Source organism: Nomascus leucogenys, chromosome 7b (assembly GCF_006542625.1).
Source record: "Nomascus leucogenys isolate Asia chromosome 7b, Asia_NLE_v1, whole genome shotgun sequence".
Taxonomy (NCBI): Eukaryota; Metazoa; Chordata; class Mammalia; order Primates; family Hylobatidae; genus Nomascus; species Nomascus leucogenys.
The window spans coordinates 86,303,014-86,330,697 of record NC_044387.1 but is presented as its reverse complement, the minus strand read 5'-3'; the positions used below and the strand labels follow the sequence as shown (position 1 = coordinate 86,330,697).

General features: G+C 38.0%; 1 protein-coding gene across 3 annotated transcripts in view; it reads right to left on the bottom strand.

The window, feature by feature from the left end:
• TLL1 (tolloid like 1) overlaps positions 1–27,684 on the bottom strand; it is a 237,708-nt gene that overhangs the window by 186,379 nt on the left and 23,645 nt on the right. The window contains exon 2 of one of the 3 annotated variants that reach the window (XM_030816299.1): positions 3,334–3,439. The exons of the other annotated variants lie outside the window; for them this stretch is intronic. Coding sequence (XP_030672159.1) covers positions 3,334–3,355 — 22 coding nt within the window. The 5' untranslated portion in view covers positions 3,356–3,439. The remainder of the gene's footprint in view (positions 1–3,333; positions 3,440–27,684) is intronic. 3 annotated transcript variants of the gene reach the window in all.

Genomic DNA, 27,684 nt, shown 5'->3' with positions numbered 1-27,684 from the left:
GTCTGATTATTGACTAAGACTGAAAAAAATTTTGCTGTGGTTTGAAGACTTGATGATTTATAAAGCACCATCATTTTTAGGGAAAAAAAATCACATTTTCCCTAGGGATTACTGCATATGATTGTACTGTTTATTTATGTGCAGAAGTTCCTGGGTGGCATGAGAGGCCTAAACTCAGCCCAATTTCAATGCCAAGCCAAACTGAAAAGTGGTTTATAATTCTTTGGCTCAGAAGGGGCACTTTTTTTGTAATGTTTCCAAGACAAGTACAAGCCAGCTAATGATATCCCTACTTGAGAGGCAGAAGTACACTACAGCAGCTCAGTAACCACTCAAATGCAGAAACCAGGTAAATGAAGAAATCTCGAGGAATCAGAGACTGATTTTCCCAAATCCTGTGCTGGCTACCAGATAGTAACACTCAGTAAGATTAGGCTCTATCTAAATATCATAGTCCAAAATTTCCAGTGTTTACATACATATAAATTCTGAGAATCATAAGCTAATGCTCAAAAATAGCCCAAATTTCTGAATATTCTGTTTTTAACTTTTATGTTTTTCTCAAATACTAGTCTCTTTTCACAGTAGGAAAAATTTGAGAATTCAAAGTGGCACATTAATCTTCTTTGAGTTGATATTACTTACGATTGAAATGCCTGAAGAAAAATATTTCTGAGATTTTACAGTGTCTTGTAAAGACTTGTAAGTCTGAATAAATCATTCTAAAATTTTGGAGTAGGGAGGGGAACAGAAAGCAAGTAAGCAAAGGAAGAAGAAAGAGACATGGGAAGAAAGGCAGGGAAGAAAAGGGATAATTATATTAAAGAAACGAAGGAAGAAGAATAATAGAGAAGAAGCAACCCCAATTTTCTGCCTTAGGGTAATAACAGGATGGCAAACCATAGCTACGGAAATATTGAGCTTTCTAAACCACTTTTTCAACTAGAGGTTTCAAAAACAACCAACTAAGAACAAAGAATCATAGCAAGTATTTGATGCTAACAAGTTTCAATAGTTTCAAAACAGATACTCCTCTTAAGTTTATGCTGTTTAAACTATGAATGCCAGAATAAATGAGTCCTTACCTTCTGCTACCCATTCACTTCTGGCTTTTTCTCCCTTCCCAGTGTTCTTGGCATAGGTCAACTGGGGAGCACTGATTCCCTGGGTTCCAGAGCCCTAGTCAGCTTTTCTGAAATAAGCCCTGAAAAGCTAGAGCAATCCTGGTAAAATCAGTTTTCTTTTCTTTCTCTCTCATCCAAGTCTTCCCCTCATCTCCCAACCTAAAATTCACCTTTGCTGTTTTCATTATATAATTCAGGTTTCTCTGTATTTCTTCTCATGCTCTGTTTCCTTTCCTTTGTATGCATTACTTTTCTACGGTTCTGCTCTGAGTTACTTTATTCTAAACATGCAGTGATGCAATGTTTAAACTTTAAAAAAAAATTGTAAATGGTATGACAGATACAGCTAAAGAGTTTCAAACCACAGAACAGTCTCAGCTGAAGTGTGACTCTACACACCTGTCAACACTACCTGTAGTTTTATCACTCCTTGGGGACCAAACACTGCTTTTCCTGTTTCTGGTCCAGCGCCTTAGAACGTCACCTTGTCTAACTATGAGACGTCAAGGAAAGGGTGTCAAAAATACCTTATACAAAATCTGCCAGAATAACTAAGTGATATAACACTTGGAAAGAAGGGTCCCCAGGGTATAAAGCTTATGGTCAGGAGATAAACAGAAAAATCTTTTCAACTTTGGAAGAAATGGTATTGAGAAAGAAAGAGAAGGAAGGAGAAGTTAAAGAAAGGGAGACAGGGAACTAAAAAAAACGGTTTGATTCCAGAATATGCCATGGTAACTGAAGCTATTTTGCATTTTGATGTTGCTGTGCCATGCATTTTAGCCCATTCTATATTAATTACTTTGTTTCTTGCTTTAGCCAAAATACACATATAAAAAAGACAACCATCTCTAAGGTTGTCGGATAAAATATCCTGATTTTTGTAAAAGTTTTGTTCTAAATGCTGCATCCAAAAGAATAATGAATTTTATATAGCTTGTTATGCTTAGCAAGGCACTTTCGCATATGCCATATGTTGTCTCATTTGGGACCCACAACAACCCAGGAGGGTAGGCAGGACAGGTTATCAGATCTGATGCTGAGAGAACTTAAATGACACTGTAGTAAACAGGGGAGTCTGAACTTAGAGTATACCTGAAGCTTTTGAACTATATGTTCCACGCTCTTCCCAATACAGGTGATTTTAATGTGTTACAGGATAGACACAATTAAGGAAAGTACTATTTGTAAAACATTTGTTTGTGTAATATTTGTTGCTCAAATTTATCTAAGTTAGATCTAAGCCATGAAAAAGGAAAAAAATAAGCTAATTTGAATCTTTACTTATTGTAGACCTTTGTTTTCCCTCCTATTCAAATTATTATAATTTTATGCAAAATGTTCTAAAGTTGAACTGTACTAGATAAATGATCTTCACATGATCTCCAAACACCATTACCATATAACTTATAAACAAAAAGAGTATTTGAAAAGAGATTTAGATCCTCAGGATTTGATGAGAATGAAACTTGATGGGATTGTAATATTTTCTATTCTTTCATCACTTTCCCATCTATCTCGGTTTTTAATGAAAATTCCATCTTAATACAAGCATCAAATTAGGTTGCCTTATAGGAGAAACCTAATCCTATTCCCCTATAATTTCTCACAAATAAACATTATTTCTACCGTTTCTATTGTCCATTTGTGCACATGGCAAGCATTTTCTGATACAATTTACTGAACTGTTACTTTTGAGAATTATCACATGATTGGGAGTTCCTAAAGCAACATCACTGAAATGGTATAAAGCTGTATTAACCAACAATGCTCAACAATTCTCTAACTCTAGCAAAATTAAAACTATTCTCAAAGTTATAAATGTTTCACCTTTGCCCACATATGCATTTCTACCTGACAAATAAAGCTCTCTACTTAGCTCTAAAGTCCAAGAAATTTTTAAATTAGACTTTCTAAGTTTTCTCTTAATTGATGCCAACGTGCAAAGCAACTCCAATGTCCTCAAAGTAGTATTGTCATGGAATTGAGAATATCAGTGGATAACTCTAGGGAAATGAGGCTTTTCACAGGAGACGCATGGCATTTATTACTTGAGAAACACTTCTGAAATTTTATTTTAGGCCAATGGCAGTATTTTGGGGTATGATGCTGACATAAAACACATTGGAAATAGCTATTTATATGGCTGACTTCATACAGACCTCAATCACTGAAGGGATTTAGCCCCCCAAATTAGGAAGTCACTTACATTGACTCTGACCTCCCCTCATGAGAAGTCCAGGTGCTTCTTCTTGAACTTCAAGGGCTCGGGCAGCCCAGGCATTGCCCCAACACTGCTTAGAGCAGTGGTCAGTCTGGAAGTAAAGAAGCACAGTAGTATCCCAGAGTGAGTGTTTTAAACAAGGCCTGCAAGAGGCACTAATACTGCATCCACGTCTGGCCACATGCCATTTCAGACTACAACATTATCCCGCCACAGCAAGAAATGGGGATGAAAGCCTAGAACAAGCTGTATTTATCCAACGAATGTATCTTAAGTGAGTTACAAACACATTTCTCCATATTGCCATTCATTGGGAGGTTAGCCTTGATGGCGTGATATTACAACTCCATATTCCAAATAATTATGGAATACACAGAAAGTCAGTTAATTATATATATACGATATGAAATAACAACAAAATTGTAATAATATCATAAAATAGGTAAAATTATTTTAATTAAGTAATTAAGTTCCAATTACAAAATAATATTGATTTTTGCTTATTATTCTTTTTTTTTTTTTGAGGCAGTGTCTCATTCTGTCAGCCAGGCTGGAGTGCAGTGGTGTGATCACCACTCACTGCAGCTTTGACCTCCCAGGCTGAAGTGATCCTCCTGCTTCAGCCTCCCAAGTAGTTGGGACTACAGGTACACACCAACACACCTGGATAATTTGTTATTATTTTTGTAGAGGTGGGGTCTCCCTACATTGCCCAGGCTAGTCTCAAACTCCTGGGCTCCAGTGATCCTCCTCCCTTGGTCTTCCAAACTGCTGGGATTACAGGTGTGAGCCACCATGCCTGGCCTATTCTTCCATCTTTTCAAAAAACCTAATATATGCCCGAAACTAAAACTGTTCTATTACACATATATTCCCTTATTACTGAATAAAGTACAATATAATTTAATTAATACATAGTGCATAAGATTTAGAGTAACCAACTAGAAATGCCACAGGGTTTTCTCCTGACCACAGAAGAACTCTATTTATAGAGCAGTTTGACTAATCCACTTGAGGTACACTGGAGCTACGCCAGGGTCTTCATTTACTCTCCAGTGTTTCAGGAAATGCCAATGGGTGAGTCATCTGGGGTCATTCACCAAAACCAGGCTGAGCTACAGGTGTAGCTCCTACCCCAATGGTTTTGGGGACCCTCACAAACTCAAAATAAAAAACACAAACTGGAGGAAATGAAAATGAAAGCATCACGGGAGAGGGCAGAAACCACTGTGTAAGAGGAGACCAAGATGCTATTTCAATTCTAAAGATAAATAGCTCTATGACTTTACCAAGATTTAGAGCAGTGATCTGTTTCCTCTTGAAACAGTGGCAAAGAAAAAAAAAAAAGCCCAGAAAATGTTTTTTATAATCGATATCATGGTAGGATCACCAGATGAGCTCTTAAAAACTAGGAATATTAAGGACCCCTCACAGAGATTCTAATTTCATGCATCTGGGATACAACCTACATATTAGTATTTTTAAGACTCCCTCAAATAATTTTAATGTGCAGCAAGTGTTAAAAACCACAAATCTGAAATTCCAAATGAGCTCAAAGAATCTTCCTTGACTCCAGAGATTCTTAGCCTGTAAGTGTTCTATGACTGTGAGCCTCCAAATTCTATGATGCTGTACCTTAAGCTCATTCTGTCACCCTTAAATCTAAGAAGTATCACATTATTTTAAAAAAGGATTTCAAATGATGGACCAAAAACAGCATTACACAACTACTGAACTGTAATAAATATAACCTTGACAATTTTTCCTTCAAATGGTATACTATTATCTTACATGTATATTACTTATTATACTATCATCTTATGCATGTGTATATGTATGCTGTGGTGGGTAAGATATGTATCCAATAATCTTCCAACTAAAATTTCTATTTGTCTAAAATTACATCTTCAAATAACACCAATATTTTTATCAACTTAATAAGAAAAAGTAGCATCTTTGCACTGCAATTTTTTAAAGTTACTCTAATGATAAAAAATTTAATTACTCACTAATTTGGCCTTATACATTTCTCACATTTTGAGTTATGCAAGGCTACAATTCTATAATTCTTACATTTTGGATTCTAGGGGGGAAACTGAAAAGCAGTAATCAATGCCAAAATTAAAGAAGGCCAAAAGAGTCATTTAAAGGACAACAGAATTGGGAGATAAATACGCCCAATCTTAACTAAAATGTGCTTTGTAGATTACTCATGCTTTGGGGCAAACAACTCTAAGAGCGAACACTGCACAGGCAAGATGTAAATCCTGTAAATATGCAGAAGCACAATCCCATGTAGAGATGAGTATCAACGATAAATAAAAATAAGATAATAAAATAAAATATAAAAATATAAGTAGATGTTATAAGTACAAATATAATATGACAAAGATATGTCATTCACTAGCAAAGTCTAAGTTTACTACTAATAAAAGTTACACCTGATACCTATTAAATACTAAGAGCCATAGGATACTAGTGTTATTCCCATTTTATACCCAGGGAAAAAAGGCTCAAAGAAGTTTAGTAACTTCCCCATGTTCTCACATCTGGAAATACCATAACCAGAATTCAAACCTAAGGCAGGCTTGACTCCAGAGATTCTTACCCTGTAAGTGTTCTAGAACAGTACAAGAGTAATGGAGAAATCACTTTTAGGTTGTCCTTTACCACGACATGCTAGTCAAACACTAGAAGCAAGGCCATTTTTTTTAAAATTTCAGAAAAGACATCAAAATAATCTATAGAACGTTCATAGACCTTTTCTAAGATGTTACCTTCATTTCTGTACTTTCAAAGGAAAATATTCATCATAAAATACCATGCATTTATGTACTTCTGAATTGAAAACAATGAAAATTTAAGCCATAAATACTATATAATATAGAAATTCACAATAAACTCTAATGTATTAAACTACAAGAAGCATAAAAATTGCCTCAATGTTACCAGAATAAAAATTACCAAGTGGGCATGAGAAGATAGCATCATGAAAGTAAGAGTTCCAATAATCCTGCAAAATGCCTTTTTTCATCATTAATAATACTATTATTTCATCAAAAACACATGGTTTTTCTGGCATTCATGCAAAAATTCTTAGGCAAATGCTCAAATCGGAATGTATAGACAGGCAGCTGAACCAGTTCTCTGAAGATTTTTTGGAACGCAGTCCTACTCTGCCAATGATTTAATCATATTCTCCCTGAGCATCACTTTCCTTATTTACAGAAATGAGAGGGCTAAACTAGATTGGTGAGTTTTTTCCCATATAATATTTTAAGAAAGTTTTCAATCTTGCAGCAAAGCTGAAAGAATCATACAATAAGCACCCCTACATACATCCTTTACCTACCTTCTACCATTACTATGTTACTATACTTGCTTCATTGTGTATCCACCCTATATCCATCCATCAATGCACCTTATTTCTGGTTCGTTTCAAAGTAATTCACAGACGCTGATGCACACCTCCCCCTAAATATTTCAGTGTGCCATAATTGAGCTCAGTAATTTTTTTTGTCTTTTTACATAAAATTTACAAATCTTAAGTGTGCACTCAATTAGTTTTAATAAATGCATGCACCCAATGCCTGTCAAAATATAAAATACTGTATTAGTGTGTTTTAAAATATGTTTTCTAAGTAGCAGAGACCAAGATATAAAACAGGTATAAGCAAAATGGCTTTATAAGAAATAAGTAAGAGTGAAGATCTTCACCCTCGGTGGGTCCCTCTACCCTACCTCAGGGGTTCCAAGATCTCGCAGTTCTTCAAAAGGGTGAAAATCATCTGATCAGATGCTCTCAAAGATCCCTTCCAGCTCTCTGTGGAAATGCCTCTGACCACAGACGAAAGTAATTAAACCACTCTGCCTTTCACCAAACATGAAACAAGGCCAACTTCTCAAAGCTTGCAAGTTTCACTGGTAAGTTATAATTGGTTTAATTATTTGTTTATTATGCTTAAGGCAACCCCGGGTTTGCATCTTGGATAGTCATCTTTTTTTAAGTGATTTTGAATGGTAATTAATATTTTTCTATACTAGGGCCAAGCTCTAGTCACAAACTGGAATGAGTTTTCATACATTATGGCCAGTTACCAAATACAATACTACTATGGGTTGGTATTTCCAGTGAAGAGTGGAGTTTTCTATACATAGAGGAATTACAATTCCTGCTGAGATCAATCAGTCTTGGGAGCATGCACGCTCCCTCTGTCTCTCTGACCTTAACATAAGCTGTACCCTTTGAATAAACAAAGCCCCTCCAGGGAAATGTGAGAGGCTAGCCCTGCTCCTCCTTCACGTGTAACTTTAGGCAAGTCTCCCAGCTATCTTGGGCCTCAGTTTTCTGGTTGGTAACACTGAGGGAGGGGTGACTAAATAATCCTCGGCATTAATAACTTCAATCATATGAACAGTGAACACAAAATTCACTTCAAAAAAGCCAGCTTCCTGCAGACAATTAAGTACCTGGAAAAGAAAGCTATAAACCTAAAATTCATCACATCACTCAATCATAAACGTTCAGTCCTAACCACAGATTTGACTCAGACTGCAGGAAGACTTAATCCTGTTCTCAGTATTTATAGAGATCTTTTAAATAGCTGATTCTTGTTTCTCCGATACAAAAGTCTCTTTTTTTTTTCCCAGACTATCTTCCTTAAAAAGAATTCCAGTTTGAGCTATTAGTATTTAATGAATTTTCTAGAACTTCAAAAAGGCCAGTATTACTTATAACATAGTACATATGTATGAAACGGAGCCCAATCAATGATGAGCTCTCCTCTGTACTTCTTGTTGTTTATGTTTTAGCCAGTCTATTGATCATCAATAATGCCTATGATAAAGGTAATATAAAAAGACACACTCCATGGGTAACTCAAGTAAATCAGAATTAGTAGACTGGGGAGACAATTCCAGTGGGAAGAGTTTGAACCATGAGCATATTCATTGCTCAGGACTGTTGACAGACAATTCTCCATGGATCTCTTGGGTTTCTGCACATCTTGTCAGTAGAAGTAATGATCTGATGTCCTTTGTTCTAGATTATATTTTTAAACATTTTTGTGTAGAGACAAACTAGCCAGATACAGCAGAGGGCAGATTTGTTTGCTGATTAGTGTAACATCTCTCTCTGGGGAAAATCTCGGACAGGTTTGCTTCCAGCCTATTATAAAAGAGTTCCCTAAGTTCAGGGTCCTCAGTTGTGACAAGGGTCCTCTGCATTCACGGTATCCACCTTCCCACTCCATGTCACCCCCAAGGGACTTAGGGTGCAAGAGGAACTCATCACAGAAATGAATTTCATACCGTTTGCTATGCTGACATAATAAAAGTCTTTATCTCTGAAGAAAGAGCTACTGTGAGCATCTGTGAAATTGTGGCAGCCTAACAAGTTAAGTGTCACAGTTCTTCACAAGGACATTGTCATTATCCATGCTTGTTATCTCAGTGCAATCTCTGTTGATCTGAAGAATCATTCAGTCTTTCAGGTAACACTGACCTGGCTTAAACATCATGCCTCTACATAACTTTCCTGACAGACAAATTGCAGTTCATAGAATCAAACAATTATTAATGTTTATTTAGAAAACAAATTCTGGGGAAAAAATAGCATGAATAAGTTCAAGACTTCTTTCTATCTATATAAACATAACATTTTTAGTAGAGACTATTGTTTTCTGGGGTAGTGATGGATAAACAAAACATATGAATATTTTTCACATGGTAATAGAAAAAAAAGTCAAACAGGAAATACTATCTAATGAACATAATGATTGTGAAAAATAGGTAAGCGTTCCTGAAAAGAGTTTAAACATCATTTCTTGATGGTGCTAGAAGCAACCAAAGAAAGCAAAGAATTAGAGGATTCTAGAGATTTACTACATTGCCTTCTCTTTTTTTGGGGGGACAGGGTCTCACTCTGTCACCCAGGCATCCAGGCTGGAGTGCAGGGGCCATCATGCCTCACTACAACCTCGACTTCTCCGGCTCAAGAGATTCTCTCAACTCAGCCTCCTGGGTAGCCAGGACTACAGGCACACACCACCCACACTCGGGTCATTTTTTGTATTTTTTGTAGAGATAGGGTTTCACCATGTTGCCAAGGCTGGTCGCGAACCCCTGGTCTCAGGCAGTCCACCTGTGTTAGCCTCCCAATGTGCTGGGATTACAGGTGTGAACCACGGTGCCCAGCCTACACTCCCTTCTTGTAGTACCTAAACTTCCCCAGGGGATGCTATAAATAATTATGAACTAAAATATAACTGTCTTACATAGTATCTCAGTTTAAATGGCTATTAAGAGACAGCTGTTAAATTGCATGACAGCAAATTAAGGACAAGATGCAGAATGGAAAGGCTCAGTGATACAGGATTCTGTTTTGCAACACAGCACTTGCATATTTTCAACTAGACCTTCATACCTAAAAGGGATCAGCTTTGCCCTGAATTTCTCAAGTGAGTAAGCTACATATCATTGATTTGCTTTAAGGAGTTCTTTCTAATTAAGTCATATGTCAAAAACTAACATATATATGCTGTCTCTGAGAAACAGTATGAGATGCCAAACAAAAACACTTAGCTCTAAGGCCTTCTCTCACAATAAAAATAAACAACATTCAGCAACATGAGGATATAAACTATGTTTCTAGAACCTATTAAGATTCTTAGAATTTCAGAGACATGTATTAAAGATTCATTGAGTTAATAAGCATAAATAATTTCATTTTCACAGAAGACTTTAATCATAACAAACTATCATGTACTAAGGGAGTTTCGTTGGTGATTTTTTAAGTCAATGATCTGACTTGTTATTTAAATAGGAAAAGTATCCATTGGGAAATTGGCCGAAATCTCTTATTTCAAAACCTGCTTGGAATAAACACGTAATTGCTTCATAGCTCATGTGGCATGGTGATGATTTTTTCAAATATTTGCTCGTGAACTCCAATGCATAATTAAGGTATTTTATATTTGATTAAAGAAGAAAAATGAGAAAAAGAAAAGAACTCAATCCAAAAGCTTTTTTTTTCATTCTATGGTAAGATAAGCACCTCTATGGGAAATGTAATTTCAAATGTAATTTTCTATGATGTGTTTACACAACAGTAAGTATAAACAGATACGTTTTTAAAGGGAATAGAATGCAGTCTTGTTATAATTATTTCTCAGTAAAAAAGTTCCTAATCAAGATACCCTGACAGAATCATACCTGAGTCCCTAACTTCTCACATTCTATTCAACAACTATGGAACGAGGAGGAAATCTACTTGGCAACCTGCTTCCAGTAAAGCTGTCACATGGGCAGGGATTCTAATCAGAGCCTGAAAGTGCTCTTTTCAATATAGATTTCCAGATCCCAATCCAAGCAACTGGTTTTGCACTTCTGATGTGTACTTTAGAGTCTTTAATTTCAAGAAATTTCTCCAGGTGCTTCTAACACTCTGGCAGTTTTGAGAGCTGTTCACATGGGTCACAGACACTGAGTAGGAAACCAGAACAGTAAGCAAACCAAATCAAGTTTTAGAATGAAAAGTAGGAAGCAACGAAGGAGTGGATCAGATCTGAGAGGGCTCCGTGGCTGACAATGAAGACAGAAGTGGAAGTCAGACACTCAAGCTGGACATCTGAATAACACAGTGTGCTAAGACCAGGAACACGGTCAGGAAACTAGGTGTATGGGCCCCTAGATTGTTAAACAAGGCAACAGTGCTTCCGACAGAAAGACTATTGTCTTATTTTCTGGCTCCAGGGACAATACCATGTTTAAGAACACCATTACTTTGGGAGGCCGAGGCAGGCGGATCATGAGGTCAGGAGATCGAGACCATCCTGGCTAACATGGTGAAACTTCGTCTCTACTAAAAATACAAAAAATTAGCCAGGCGTGGTGGCGGGTGCCTGTAGTCCCAGCTATTTGGGAGGCTGAGGAAGGAGAATGGTGTGAACCCGGGAGGCGGAGCTTGCAGTGAGCCAAGATTGTGCCGCTGGACTCCAGCCTAGGCGACAGGGCAAGACTCCATCTCAAAAAACAAAACAAAAGAAAACAAAAAACACCATTGACTTAATTTTTCCTGTAGCACGAAGAAATACTGTCACATTAAACAGATGCATTAATTATGAGACATTTGGGTTTCAGAAACATTCAAGCTGGGGCAATGCATTTTATGAATGAAATACATGAAGGTAGGGTTATATCAGTATGAGACACAGGAAGAACATTGAGCAGTTTACTTAGTTAACTTAAAAAGTTAACGTGAAAATTAAAAAGAGGGGGTTCAGAAATGAGGGCACTTGACAAAAATCAAGCAGATTCTGGTTTCTCTCTTTGTAAACCAAAATAAATCACTGCTTTCTATATCAAGGAAGTCATTTACCACCAAAAAGACTGAGAGAGCAGATGTATTTAGTGATTATGATTTTAGGCTTAGACTATTCTCATCATCAAAGAGATGAATCAACCTAAGTGTTCCTTAATGCATGAATGGATAAGGAAAATGTGGTATATATACACAATGAAATACTATTCAGCCATAAAAAAGAATGAAATCACATCATCTGCAGCAACATGGATGGAACTGGAGATCATTATGTTAAGTGTAGTAAGTCCAGCACAGAAAGACAAATACTGCATGTACTCACTCACATGCGGGAGCTAAAAAAAAGTTGATCTTATGGAGGTAGAGAGTAGAATAACAATTATCAGAGACTGGGAAGAACGTGGGTGTAAGAGGGATGAATAGAGATTGGTTAATGGGTAACAAAACACAGTTAGATAGAGGGAATAAGTTCTAGTGTTTGACAGTAGAGTAGGGTGACTATAGATAATAATAATACATTATATATCTCAAAATAGCTAGAAATGACGACTTGAAATGCTCTCCACACATAGAAATGATAAATGCCCCAAGTGATGGATATCCTAAATGCCCCAACTGGATCATTACACATTCTATTCATGTAACAATGTATCACATGTACCCCATAAATATGTACCAACATTATGTGTCTATCGACAAAGATTTTAGGCATAGTACTCAGGCTTGGGTTTCATCACTTGGCAGCTATATAATCATGGGCATGTTACTTAATCTTGATAAGCCCCAGTGTTCTCATGTGTAAAATTGGATAATGGGCTATAATAACATTAACTAATTCAAGTGATGGGCATAGTTATTTGACGTAATGCATTGTTTTATTAAATTACTTAGTACTGGTGCAAATTCCAGTTTTAGCCTTATAGTGTTATCAGAGCATCTGATTTTCATGAAAACATCAGTGCAAAGATTGTCTTCTATATACTAGTTACAAAAGGGCCCCACATCTTGAAATGTGTGGCTCTACATAGGATGACAAGATGCCAGAGATGGAATTGGTTTTAGGGACACTTGAAAATTCCCTAATTTTATAGCAGAGGAAACTAAGATTTAGAAATCAATGGATATGAGCCACATTTTTCGACTGGTGTCTAGAAATCGCTTAATTGAATTTTGTCTTACAGTTTTACCCATTTTCAATTTTTGATGAAACTAAAAAAATGTAGCACATACACATTATTAATAATTCAAACAATAATGAAGAGGAAAGTAAAAAACCCTGCATTTGTTGCCCCCTCTAAGCTCGTCTGCTCCCAAGAAGTTACTCCTGGATCTAGGCATCTTCCCAGACCTTTTTAATGAGCTTACGAATCCATCCTGTAAGAAAGTCATGTTCTCAGAAACTCACTAAGCCTTAAGAAACTGGCTTCCAGGCTTTCTGAAAGTGAAACAGCCAGGACTGGTATCCAAGTTTCCTGAGTCTCAGCTAGTGCTTTTCACCACACCGTGATTCCTCCTGTCCTTGTAGATCATGCTTCTGTTTGGGTTCCAAGTGTTCTCCTGTTTTCCTTAATGGCAGCTCCTTTTCTCTAGTTTGTTCTGGCTTCTGTTTCCTGCTTATAAAATATATCACTCTAGAAATTTATAAAGATCTTTGTCAGTAGGTATTTGGGGAAAAAAATTGTGCTACTATTACTCGCAAAACTACATGTAACCTTCTCACCTCTAGTCTCAGTTTCTTTATGTTAAAAATGAGGATAATGATCCCTGTTACTTACTTCTCACTCTGCTGTTATGAGAACTAAATAACGGTTTAATCCCTTAAATAAAAATGTTTGATCACTATAGTGTTTTATTATGGACTTTTCTTGAACAATTCAATGCCTATCATACCATGAGGCCCACAGCATGGTCTACAGACAAAACTCACTGGGTTGCTTTGAAGTTATGTTTCAACAAACCCTTATAGCTTTTCTCACATTCAGTGGCCTCACTTCGGCTCATTCTAAAGCAACTGCATTAGTATCAGGCTCCTTATTGGTTCCCCCTCATCTCCAAGAACTCAAAACGCTGAAATGTCCCAGATGTACGTCCTTGGAACTCTTTTCTTTGTCTACAATCATTCCCCTAGTGATGCCACCTAATCTTACCACTACAAGTATCACCTGCATTCTGACGGCTTCTAAATTCATGACTCTCCTCTGAACTTTAAATCGGTGTCCACTTGCCTACTTGAACCTACCATTTGAATGTTTAATTGGCATCTCAACTCTACATGTCTAACTCACCCCTGGCCTCCTCATTTCTCAGTTGTTTCTCATCTCATTCAACCATAATTTTATACTTCCAGTTGCTCATGTTTTAAACTTTGGAGCTGTTCTTTTCTTTTTTCTTTTTTTTGAGACGGAGTCTTACTCTGTCACCCAGACTGGAGTGCAGTGGCACGATCTCTGCTCACTGAAACCTCTGCTGTCTGGATTCAAGTGATTCTCCTGCCTCAGCCTCCCGAGTAGCTGGGATTATAGGCATGTGCCACCACACCCGGCTAATTTTTGTATTCTTAGTAGAGATGGGGTTTCACCATGTTGGCCAGGTTGGTCTCAAACTCCTGACCTCAAGTGATCACCTGCCTCGGCCTCCTAAAGTGCTGGGATTACAGGCATGAGCCATTCTTGATTCCTCCTCTTCAAGCCCTACAATCAGTTCATCAACATATCCAGTTGGCTCTACCTTCAAAATACATCCAGAATCCATACACTTCCCTCCAACTCCATAACTAACACTTTGGCCCGTGCCACAACCATGCCTGGCCTGGATTACTGCCTACTCACAGTCTCTCCTGCCTCTGTGCTTGACCTACCCCTTCCCATCGCAGGTATTTTCTCAGCCATTTAAAAAGCTAAAAATTGAGTCCCTCTCTGCCGCTGTATCTCCAACCTCCTTTACCTGAATTCCATGCAGACTGCTATTAGTTTAGTGCTTTCCACGCTTCCTTTTTTTTTTCTTTTTGAGACAGGGTCTCACTCTGTCACCCAGGCTGCTGGAGTACAGCACGACCATGGCTCACTACAGCCTTTCACTCCCAGGCTCAGCTGATCCTCTCACCTCAGTCTCCTGAGTAGCTGGGACTACAGGCACATGTCACCACACCTGGATCATTTTTAGTACAGATGAGGTTTCTGCCATGTTGCCCAGGCTGGTCTTGAACTCCTGGGCTCAAGTGATCCTCCTGCCTTGGCCTCCCAAAATGCTGGGATTACAGGCATGAGCCACCATGCCTGACCCCTCCTTCTATTTAAGGGGTGCTACAATGCGAAACTTAGATGATTTGGAGTTGGAAGACCTGGGTATAAGTAGCACCTCCACCACTTACCAGCTGTGTAAGAAAGTCATTTGACTCTTCTAAATGTCAAATTATTTTTAAAATGAGAATAATAATTACTACTTATTCTATCAAGTTGCTGTAAAATCAAATTACATATTTGAAATTGCTTTGAAAAACATCAAGTGCCAGAGAAATATTTAGTATTCATTGTAATCTCATCCTTCCTGTCTACTCTAAACCCAGCTCACACCTATTGTGAAGCACTTCCCTGGTGAACTGGTAAAGAGTATCTCTTCCTACAGGCCTAGAGCACTGTTTGTTGAAACATTTGTTATACTTTGTATCAATTGATATAATTGTCCTGAACAGATTTTTCAATATTAGAATGCTGCTTATCAGAAGTTTATAAAAGTGCCTTACAAGGCCAGGAGTGGTGGCTCACGCCTGTAATCCCAGCACTTTGGGAGGCCAAGGCAGGTGGATCACTTGAGGTTGGGAGTTAGAGACCGGCCATGGCCAACATGGTGAAAACCTGTCTCTACTAAAAACACAAAATTAGCCAGGTGTGGTGGTGTGTGCCTGTAGTCCCAGCTACTCGGGAGGCTGAGACAGGAGAATTGTTTGAACGCGGGAGGCGGAGGTTGCAGTGAGCCAAGATCGTGCCATTGCACTCCAGCCTGGGCAACAAGATCAAAACTCCGTCTCAAAAAAAAAAAAAAAGTTTTGCATTAAATTAATCTTACTCTACATTTTATTAAACTAATCTGTATACTTATTGTGTTACTCCTGACCAGACACACTCTTTTTATAGGACAAGATGCCTTCTACAAGTTACCCTTTTAATTCCTCACCTATTCCACACATACCTAGTAAAATAAAATACACACATTTTTATAGCCATTGTGGCTATTTGAATTCAATGAACAGGCTATTTGGATTCAATGTATCATGATGAGCAAAATCATGCTTCCCATGTTAAAAGAAATGTCTACTATGGCCCTAAAAAAACAAAAAAAAAATGTGGCTTGAGTCCAAAGACAGTCTTTTAACAAAAACATTACTATGACATACTCTTAAATATTTGTTCATGCTAAACTGGGGTCACAAGTGTAATCTTCATGAGGACAAACACAAAACTGTATGTTCTTAATTTTTAAACTTTTTTGAGACCATTGATATATGTATGTCAAAAACAAACTGAAGTTTCAAGAAAAATAAGCAAGCTGTCAGAATCTCTTGAGCCTGTTTTGTTTCACATGTTTTAGTTGCAAACAATTACTGAAATAAATGCTGACTGATTTCTCTATTACAATGATGCAGAAAATATAAAACGGGCTTAAAGAAAAATCAAAGTTATGAAACTAAAAATTTGGAAATGATTCTGATTCCTTGGTGGAACAGTTCCTTGGATATGAGACTGAATCAAAAAAAAAAAACTGGAGAAATAAGCTGACAAAAGGATCTGTAGTCTACTATCCTATAAAATCACTATACTAAGATACAGGCCTAATTCAAAGAGACAATTTACTAAGAGTAAATAAAACCAAATTTTAAAAGAATTGTCTACTCACAATTCTTTCATGGATGAGCCTGAAAAACTGCAATAATTAATCTAAAACTAATTAAGTATATCTTATCTCCTTTCTTATAATTTAAATATTTCCGAGATTTTCACCAAACTGGTTGGTTGTATATTATAATTTCACTGTTTATTAAAATAGTTTGTATTTCCTCTATTTCTCCAAATGGAGCAGCAGTGCAAGAAGCTATTAAAAGCCCAGGCTTGGAGTCAAGCCACTTTTGTTCAAATCCTAGCCCTTGTATTTCTTAACTTTGTGACAGGGAAGATTAACCTCTTTGTGTCTCAGTTTCCTCATGTGTTAAATTGGTATTGGAACAATATGTACCTTATAAGGTTATTAAGAGTATTAAAACTAATATTTTTACTTAATATACAACAACAACCTGGCACGTAGTGCGTATTAAGTGTTTGTTATTATTAATTTTAATTAACTATAGAGGTTAACACGCATTTTCTTAAAGGGCCGAAAAATAAATATTTTAGGCTTTCTAGAGGCTCACACTATCTATAGTGGCTGCACCTACTCAAATATGCTGTTGTAGCATAAAAGTAGCCACAGACAATACAAAAAAGAATGAGCACAGCTATGTTCCAATAAAACTTTTTTAATGAAACTTTTATTTGCCAAAACAGGCATCGGGCCTTAGTTTGCTGACTCCTGAATTATAATGTATATAAAACTGCTCCTATCCTAGAAATGAACTATGCCATTACGACTCTCAAAAGGCAAGCAGAATCATTCTTAGAATGTAATGATGGTATCTGCCTCACCAGACATGTGTGGGGTGTCTCACTGGTGAGGGACTGGGAAATGAGTCAGAAAAGCAACCGATGATGCTTTTCAAAAATAGATTAGGAATCCTAATGTTTGTTTTAACACATTCAGACACTTTCTCTTCACTTCAACCCCTAATCCTAACCAGTTCCAAAATTATCACTCTTAATTGTTCTATGCTCACTTCAAAGTTGTATGTGATGCTAATTTCAACCAAATTTCACCTCTATAAAAGTAGGAGTGTGTGTAATTCCAGGGAGGAGGTGCAAGCAGGGCATGCCAGTAAACAGGAAGACAACAGGAGGAGAAGATGACGAGGTGAATAAGGCCCAGGAGATAAGATCTAAACAGAAGTCAACAGAACATCACAATAACCAGGAAGAATTTAGTACACGAAATCCTTTGTGAATCAAGACATTATAATACAGGGCTAAAGGAAAGTTTAATATAAGTTTAATCAGATGAGGGAAATATGTAAATTTTTGTTCAATTAAAATCCAACATAAGTTGAATTTCAATCTTAACAGTTTTATTGAATAAAATCAACATAAAGTAATCCGCATTCTAAAGTGTACGTTTTGTTTACTCATTCACTTAAGGATGGACATTTTGGTTGTTTCCAATTTGGGACCATTAGGTATAAAATTATTGTGAATAAAGGTTTGTAGGGACATATGCTTTAATTTATCTTTGGTAAATGTATATGAATGGGATAGCCGGATCGCATAGCAGGTATAAGTTTAAATTCTTTAGGAATTGCCAAATAGTTTTCCAAGATTGTATTGTTTTACACTCCCACAGTATTGTATATGCACTGCAGTTACTTCACTAACACTTGGTATTTATTATCAGGCATTTTGAGGGGTACTGGTCCAGTATTTTGTAAATTGCCCTTCTTTTGCTTAATGGTCTGTCTATTTGAGATGTTCTAATAGGTTAAAGAAGTATCTCACTGTGGCTTTAATGTGCAGTTTCCTCGTGGCTGATGTTAAGCTTATTTCCACGTGCTTATTTTCCATCCAATTTCTCTTTTTGATGAAGTGTATTTGGTAAAGCATTTAAATACCTTGCTTATTTTTTATTAAGTTGCTAGTTTTCTTATTAGATTTTGAGAATTCTTTATAGGTTGCATATGCAAGTCTTCATCAAAGATGTGAATTGAAAAGATTTTCTTAAATCCATGGCTTACATTTGCATTTATTGAAATAATTTGTGAAATTAGAAAATATTTGTTATTACACAGGAAAACAAAACATGGTGCTTTTATGAATTAAGAAGTAATTAATTAGGTGATAGATAAATCTACATATCAGAAAATATTCTACAAATTATAATTTATCATAGAATTATCTAAGGTTTCAAATGATTGACATCTTCATTCTGTCTCCTCTAATTCCTCCTTCTTCCCTGCCTGCTTATAAGGGGTACACTTTGGGCAAAATATCCTGCCCATCATATCGATAAAGTTTATGAACTTCACCTTCACAGAACTAAGAACAAATGCCACAAGAGCTAGTGTAATACCAAGACTGAACTAGTCAAACAAACAGGGACAGAAACCAAATTAGAAACCAAGAGACCTGGACACAGGTAGGAATGGATGATTGAGAAAACATGGCATTTTTCCAGGAATCATGAGGTAATAATCTTATTAGACTTCACAGCAAGTAGTTGGCTGAGTAATCAATATAAGATTGTATTCATAGTCAAGTTCTTCCATTTTCTAGGAAACATTTCATGGATTTTAACTGTTCTAGACTCCAGAGCATAGAGAATGAAGGAAAACTCGACTGTAACATTAATACAGACTTTTTAAAAAAGATGCCATATAAAAAGAAAAATCACAAAATAATGAAAGATACATGCAAAATTCTAACATATTAGCAGCAAGAAACTACCGTTTGTTAAACGTATAACATAAAAAGACTAAATGAGATTTTTTTCCTGAAATATAATGGTGATAAATGTATTTTATTTACTTTTATACAAAAAAATCCCTATATATTTTATGTATACCCCTTGATGAATTTGGAAGTAAGCATCCACCCATGAAACCTGTGCCATAGATTATACCACAATATGTGCCATAAACCTCTTGTCATCACCAAAAGTGTCCTTCTGCCTTATTATTTTTTATTGTTATTTGCGTGTGTGTGTGTGTGTGTGTCTGTGTGTGTGTGAGATAAGAACTTAAGATCTAACCTCTGCTGGGCGCGGTGGCTTACAACGGTAATCCCAGCACTTTGGGAGGCAGAGGCAGGCAGATCACAAGGTCAGAAGTTTGAGACCAGCCTGATCAATATGGTGAAACCCCGTCTCTACTAAAAATACAAAAATTAGTCAGGCGTGGTGGCACACACCTGTGGTCCCAGCTACTCAGGTGGCTGAGGCAGAAGAATCGCTTGAAAATAGGAGGCGGAGGTTGCAGTGAGTCAAGATTGTGCCACTGCCTCCCAGTCTGGGTGACAGAGGGAGACTCCAGCTCAAAAAAAAAAAAGATCTGCCCTTTTAGAAAAATTTTTAGTGTACAATACAGTGTTGTCACTTTCTTGGTTTTGTTTTGTTGTTGAGACAGAGTCTTGCTCTGTTGTCCAGGCAGGAGTGCAATGGCGCAATCTTGGCTCACTGCAACCTCCACCTCCTGGGTTCAAGACATTCTCCTGCCTCAGCCTCCTGAGTAGCTGAGACCACAGGCATGCACTACCACACCAGGCTAATTTTTGTATTTTACTAGAGATGGGGTTTCCCCATGTTGGCCAGGCTGGCCTCGAACTCCTGACCTCAGGTGATCCGCCTGCCTCAGCCTCCCACAGTGCTGGGATTACAGGTGTGAGCCACCACACCTGGCCTATTGTCACTTTCTTAAAAGTATCTTTTGATGAGCAGAACTTATTAATTTTGATGAAGTATAATTTATCAATTATGCACAGTGTTGTTGGTATCTTAAATCTTTGCCCAACTGAAAGTCACAAACATTTTCTCCAATATTTTCTTAAACAAGTTTTAGAACTTTAGGTTTTACATCTAAGTCTTTGATTCATTTTGAATTAATGTTTTATATGGTGCTGTATATGTATCAACATTTTGGGGGTGGATTTTACACATAGATATCCAATTGTTCCAGCCTCATTTGTTGAAAAGACTATACTTGGTGTGTGGCTAGGAAGATGGCCTAATAGGAACAGCTCCAGTCTGCAGCTCCCAGCAAGATCAATGCAGATGGTGGGTGATTTCTGCATTTCCAGCTGAGGTACCCAGCTCATCTCATTGGGACTGGTTAGACAACGGATGCAGCCCACAGAGGGCAAGCCAAAGCAGGGTGGGGCGTCGCCTCACCCAGGAAGCAGAAGGAGTCAGGGAACTCCCTCCCCTAGCCAAGGGAAATCATGAAGGACCATGAGGTGAGGAACGGTGCATTCTGGCTCAAATACTGTGCTTTTCCCACAGTCTTTGCCTACCTGCAGATCAGGAGATTCCCTCAGGTGCCTACACCACAAGGGCCCTGGGTTTCAAGCACAAAACTGGGCAGCCATTTGAGCAGACACCAAGCTAGCTGCAGGAGTTTTTTTTTTTTCATAACCCAGTGGCACCTGGAACGCCAGTGAGACAGAACTGTACACTCCCCTGGAAAGGGTGCTGAAGCTAGGGACCCCAGTGGTCTAGCTCAGCAAATCACACCCACATAGAGCACAGCAAGCTAAAATCCACTGGCTTGAAATTCTTGCTGCCAGCACAGCAGTCTAAAGTCAACCTGGGATGCTCAAGCTTGGTGGGGGGAGGGGCATCCACCATTACTGAGGCTTGAGTAGTCGGTTTTCCCCTCACAGTGTAAACAAACATGCCCAGAAGTTCAAACTGGGCAGAACCCACCACAGCTCAGCAAAGCCACTATAACCAGACTGCCTCTCTAGATTCCTCCTCTCTGGGCAGGGCATCTCTGAAAGAAAGGCAGCAGCCCCAGTCAGGGGCTTACAGATAAAACTCCCATCTCCCTGGGACAGAGCACCTGGGGGAAGGGGTGGCTGTGGGCGCAGCTTCAGCAGACTTAAATGTTCCTGCCTGCTGGCTCTGAAGAGAGCCATGGATCTCCCAGAACAGCAGTCCAGCTCTGCTAAGGAACAGACTGCCTCCTCAAGTGGGCCCCTGACCACTGTGCCTGCTTACTGGAGTCACCTCCCAGCAGGGGTTAACAGACATCTCATATAGGAGAGCTCCAGCTGGTATCTGGCTGGTGCCCCTCTGGGACAAAGCTTCCAGAGGAAGGAACAGGCAGCAATCTTTGCTGTTCTGCAGCCTCCGCTAGTGATACTCAGGCAAACAGGGTCTGGAGTGGACCTCCAGCAAAATCTAGCAGGCCTCCAGCAGAGGGGCCTGACTGCTAAAAGGAAAACTAACAAACAGAAAGGATTAGCATCAACATCAACCAAAAGGACATCCACACAAAAACCCCATCCAAAGGTCACCAACATCAAAGACCAAAGGCAGATAAATCCATGAAGATGAGGAAAAACCAGTGCAAAAAGTTGAAAATTCCCAAAACAAGAATGTATTTTCTCCTCCTCCAAAGGATCACAACCCCTCACCAGCAAGGGAACAAAACTGGGCAGAGAATGAGTTTGATGAATTGACAGAAGTAGGCTTCAGAAGGTGGGTAATAACAAATTCCTCTGAGCTAAAGGAGCATGTTCTAACCCAATGCAAGGAAGCTAAGAACCTTGAAAAAAGGTTAGAGGAATTGTTAACTGGACTAACCAGTTTAGAGAAGAACATAAATGACCTGATGGAGCTAAAAAACACAGCACGAGAACTTCGCGAAGCAAACATAAGTATCAATAGCTGAATCAACCAAGCAGAAGAAAAAATATCAGAGGTTGAAGATCAACTTAATGAAATAAACCATGAAGACAAGATTAGAGAAAAAAGAATGAAAAGGAATGAACAAAGCCTTCAAGAAATATGGGACCATGTGAAAAGACCAAATCTGCATTTGATTGCTGTACCTGAAAGTGATGGGGAGAATGGAACCAAGTTGGAAAGCACTCTTCAGGATATGATCCAGGAGAACTTCCCCAACCGGCAAGACAGGCCAACATTCAAATTCAGGAAATACAGAGAACACCACAAAGATACTCCTTGAAAATAGCAAACCCAATACACATAATTGTCAGATTTACCAAGGTTGAAATGAGGGAAAAAATGTTAAGGGCAGCAAGAGAGAAAGATCGGGTTATCTGCAAAGGGAAGTCCATCAGAATAACAGAGGATCTCTCTGCAGAAACCCTGCAAGCCAGAAGAGAGTAGGGGCCAATATTCAACATTCTTAAAGAAAAGAATTTTCAACCCAGAATTTCATATCCAGCCAAACTAAGCTTCATAAGCAAAGGAGAAATAAAATCCTTTACAGATGAGCAAATGCTGAGAGATTTTGTCACCACCAGGCCTGCCTTACAAGAGCTCCTGAAGGAAGCACTAAATATGGAAAGGAAAAACTGGTATCAGCCCCTGCAAAAACATACCAAATTGTAAAGACCACTGACACTATGAAGAAACTGTATCAACTAACGGGTAAAATAACCAGCTTTCATCATAATGACAGGATCAAATTCACACATAACAATATTAACTTTAAATGTAAACAGGCTAAATGCCCCAGTTAAAAGACAAAGACTGGCAAATCAGATAAACAGTCAAGACTCATTGGTGTGCTATATTCAGGAGACCCATCTCATAAGCAAAGACACACATAGGCTCAAAAGAAAGGGATGGAGGAATATTTACCAAGCAAATAGAAACCAAAAAAAAAAAAAAAAAAAAATCAGGGGAAGCAGGGGTTACAATCCTAGTTCCTGATAAAACAGACTTTAAACCAACAAAGATCAAAAGAGTCAAAGAAGGGCATTACATAATGGTAAAGGGATCAATGCAACAAAAAGAGCTAACTATCCTAAATATATATGCACCCAATACAGTAGCACCCAGATTCATAAAGCTCTTAGAGACCTGCAAAGAGACTTAGACTCCTACACAATAACAGTTGGGGACTTTAACACCTACTGTTAATATTAGACAGATCAACAAGACAGAAAATTATCAAGGATATTCAGGACTTTAACTCAGCTCTGGACCAAGTGGACCTGATAGACATCTACAGAACTCTCCACCCCAGATCAACAGACTATGCATTCTTCTCAGCACCACATCACACTTATTCTAAAATTGACCACATAATTGGAAGCAAAGCACTCCTCAGCAAATGCAAAAGAATGGAAATCATAACAAACGGTCTCTCAGACCACAGTGCAATCAAATTAGAACTCAGGATTAAGAAACTCATTCAAAACTGCACAAATACATGGAAACAGAACAACCTGCTCCTGAATGACTACTGGGTAAATAACGAAATTAAGGCACAAATAAATAAGTTCTTTGAAACCAATGAGAACAAAGAAACAACATACCACAATCTCTGAGACACAGCTAAAGCAGTGTTTAGAGGGAAATTTATAGCACTAAATGCACATAGGAGAAAGCAGGAAAGATCTAAAGTTGACACCCTAACATCACAATTAAAAGAAGTAGAGAAGCAAGAGCAAACAAATTCAAAAGCTAGCAGAAGACAAAAAAAGTAACTAAACCAAGAAGAAGTTGAATCTCTGAATAGACCAATAACAAGTTCTGAAATTGAGGCAGTAATTAATAGCCTGCCAACCAAAAAAAGCCCAGGACCAGACGGATTCACAGTCAAATTCTACCAGAGGTACAAAGAGGAGCTGGTACCATTCCTTCTGAAACTATAGCAAACAATAGAAAAAGACGGATTCCTCCCTAACTTATTTTATGAGGCCAGGAACATCCTGATACCAAAACCTGGCAGAAACACAAAAAAAGTGGAAAAATTCAGGCCAATATCCCTGATGAACATCATTGCAAAATCCTTAATAAAATACTGGCAAACCAAATTCAGCAGCACATCAAAAAGCTCATCCACCATGATCAAGTGGGCTTCATTCCTGGGATGCAAGGCTGGTTCAACATACACAAATCAATAAACATAATCCATCACATAAACAGAACCAATGACAAAAACCACATCATTATCTCAATAGATGCAGAAAAGGCCTTCAATAAAATTCAGCAGCCCTTCATGCTAAAAACTCTCAATAAACTAGGTATTGATGGAATGTATCTCAAAATAATAAGAGCTATTTATGACAAACCCACAGCCAATATCATACTGAATGGGCAAAAGCTAGAAGCATTCCTTTTGAAAACCAGCACAAGACAAGGATGCCCTCTCTCACCACTCCTGTTCAACATAGCATTGGAAATTCTGGCCAGGGCAACCAGGCAAGAGAAAGAAATATAGCATATTCAGATAGGAAGAGACGAAGTCAAATTGTCTGTTTGCAGATGACATGACTGTATATTTAGAAAACCCCATAGTCTCAGCTCAAAATCTTGTTAAGCTGATAAGCAACTTCAGCAAAGTCTCAGGATACAAAATCAATGTGCAAAAATCACAAGCATTCCTATACACCAATAATAGACAAACAGAGAGCCAAATCATGAGTGAACTCTCATTCACAATTGCTACAAACAGAACAAAATATCTAGGAATACAACTTACAAGGGATGTGAAGGACCTCTTCAAGGAGAACTACAAACCACTGCTCAAGGAAATAAAAGAGGACACAATCAAATGGAAAAACATTCCATGCTCATGGGCAGGAAAAATCAACATCATGAAAATGGCCATACTGCCCAAAGAAATTTATAGATTCAATGCTATCCCCATCCAGCTTCCACTGACTTTCTTCACAGAATTAGAAAAAACTACTTTAAATTTCATATGAAACCAAAAAAGGGCCCATATAGCCAAGACAATCCTAAGCAAAAACAAACAAACAAGCAAACAAACAAACAAAACAAAGCTGGAGGCATCACACTACCTTACTTCAAACTATACTATAAGGCTACAGTAACCTAAACAGCATGGTACTGGTACCAAAACAGATATATAGATCAATGGAACAGAACAGAGGCCTCAGAAATAATGCCACATATCTACAATCATCTGATCTCTGACAAACCTGACAAAAACAAGCATTGGGGAAAAGATTCCCTATTTAATAAATGGTGTTGGGAAAACTGGCTAGCCATATGCAGAAAACTGAAACTGGACCACTTCCTTACACCTTATACAAAACTTAACTCAACCTGGATTAAAGACTTAAATGTAAAACCTAATCCATAAAAACTCTAGAAGAAAACCTAAGCAATACCATTCAGGACATAGACATGGGGAAAGACTTCACGACTAAAACACCAAAAGCAATGGCAACAAAAGCTAAAATTGACAAATGGGATCTAATTAAACTAAGGAGTTTCTGCACAGCAACATCAGAGGGAACAGGCAACCTACAGAATGGGAGAAAATTTTTGCAATCTGTCCATCTGACAAAGGGCTAATATTCAGAATCTATAAGCAACTTAAGCAAATTTACAAGAAAAAAACATCAAAAAGTGGGTGAAGGATATGAAAATTTCTCAAAAGAAGACATTTATGTAGCCAAGAAACGTATGAAAAAAAGCTCATCATCACTGGTCATTAGAGAGATGCAAATCAAAACCACAATGAGATACCATCTCACATCAATTAGAATAGTGATCATTAAAAAGTCAGGAAGCAACAGATGCTGGAGAGGATGTGGAAAAATAGGGATGCTTTTACACTTTTGGTGGGAGTGTAAATTAGTTCAACCATTGTGAAAGACAGTGTGGTGATTCATCGAGGATCTAGAACCAGAAACACCATTTGACAGCTGGGCGCGGTGGCTCACGCCTGTAATCCCAGCACTTTGGGAGGCCAAGGTGGGTAGATCATGAGGTCAGGAGATCTAGACCATACTGGCTAACACAGTGAAACCCTGTCTCCACTAAAAATACAAAAAAAGTAGCCGGGCGTGGTGGCGGGTGCCTGTAATCCCAACTACTTGGGAGGCTGAGGCAGGAGAATGGTGTGAACCCAGGAGGCGGAGCTTGCAGTGAGCCAAGATCATGCCACTGCACTCCAGCCTGGGTGACAGAGTGAGACTCGGTCTGAAAAAAAAAAAAAAAGAAATACCATTTGACCCAGCAATCTCGTTACTGGATATATACTCAAAGGATTATAAATCATTCTACTATAAAGACACATGCACATGTATGTTTATTGCAGCAGTATTCACAGTAGCAAAGCCTTGGAACCAACCCAAATGCCCATCAATGATCGACTGGATAAACCAAATGTGGCACATATACACCATGGAATAATATGCAGCCATAAAAAATGATGAGTTCATGTGCTTTGCAGGGACATGGATGAAGCTGGAAACCACCATTCTCAGCAAACTGACACAGGAACAGAAAACCAACCACTACATGTTCTCACTCATAAGCTGGAATTGAACAATGAGAACATATGGACACAGGGAGGGGAACATCACACACCAGGGCCTGTTGGGGTTAGGGGGTTAGAGGAGGGATAGCATTCGGAGAAATACCTAATGTAGATGATGGGTTGATGGGTGCAGCAAACCACCATGGCACACGTATACCTATGTAACAAACCTGCAGGTTCTGCACATGTATCCCAGAACTTAAAATATAATAATAATAAAAAAGAAAAGACTATACTTTCTCTGCCGAATTTTCTTTGCAACTTTATCAGAAAGCAACAGAAATGGAAGTATATACCTATTTCTGCATTCTCTCTTTCATTCTATTCACGTATCTGTCGCTCTTGATGCCAAAACGTGCTGTCTTGAGTACTGTAGCTGTAAAATAAGTCTTGAAGGCAAGAGCTATAAGTCCTCCAAACTTTTTCTTCTTTTATAAGATTATTTTGCCTATCCTAGATTCCTTGCATTTCTATATGAATTTTAGAATTACAGTGTCTTTTTTTTTTTTTTACAAAAAGTCTTACTGAGTTTTTGGGGGGATTGTGTTGAATCTATAGATCAAGTTAGAGAACATTGTCTCTAACATCTTAACAATATTGAGTCTTCCAATTGATGAACAAAGTGTATCTTCCCATTTACTTAGGTTTTCTTTAAAATCTCTCAGCAATATTTTGTAGTTTTCAGTGTACTGACCTGGCACATACTTTGAAAGATTTATCCTTAAAATCACATATTTTAATGCAATTGTCAATGGCAGTTTTGGCAGTTTCCATTTCTGATCACTCCTATTATACAGAAGTGAAACCAATTTTTGTATGTGATCATATATCCTGCAATCTTGCTAAACTCACATAGCAGTTTATAAGAACTGCTCTATTGGGAATTCCATTGGATTTC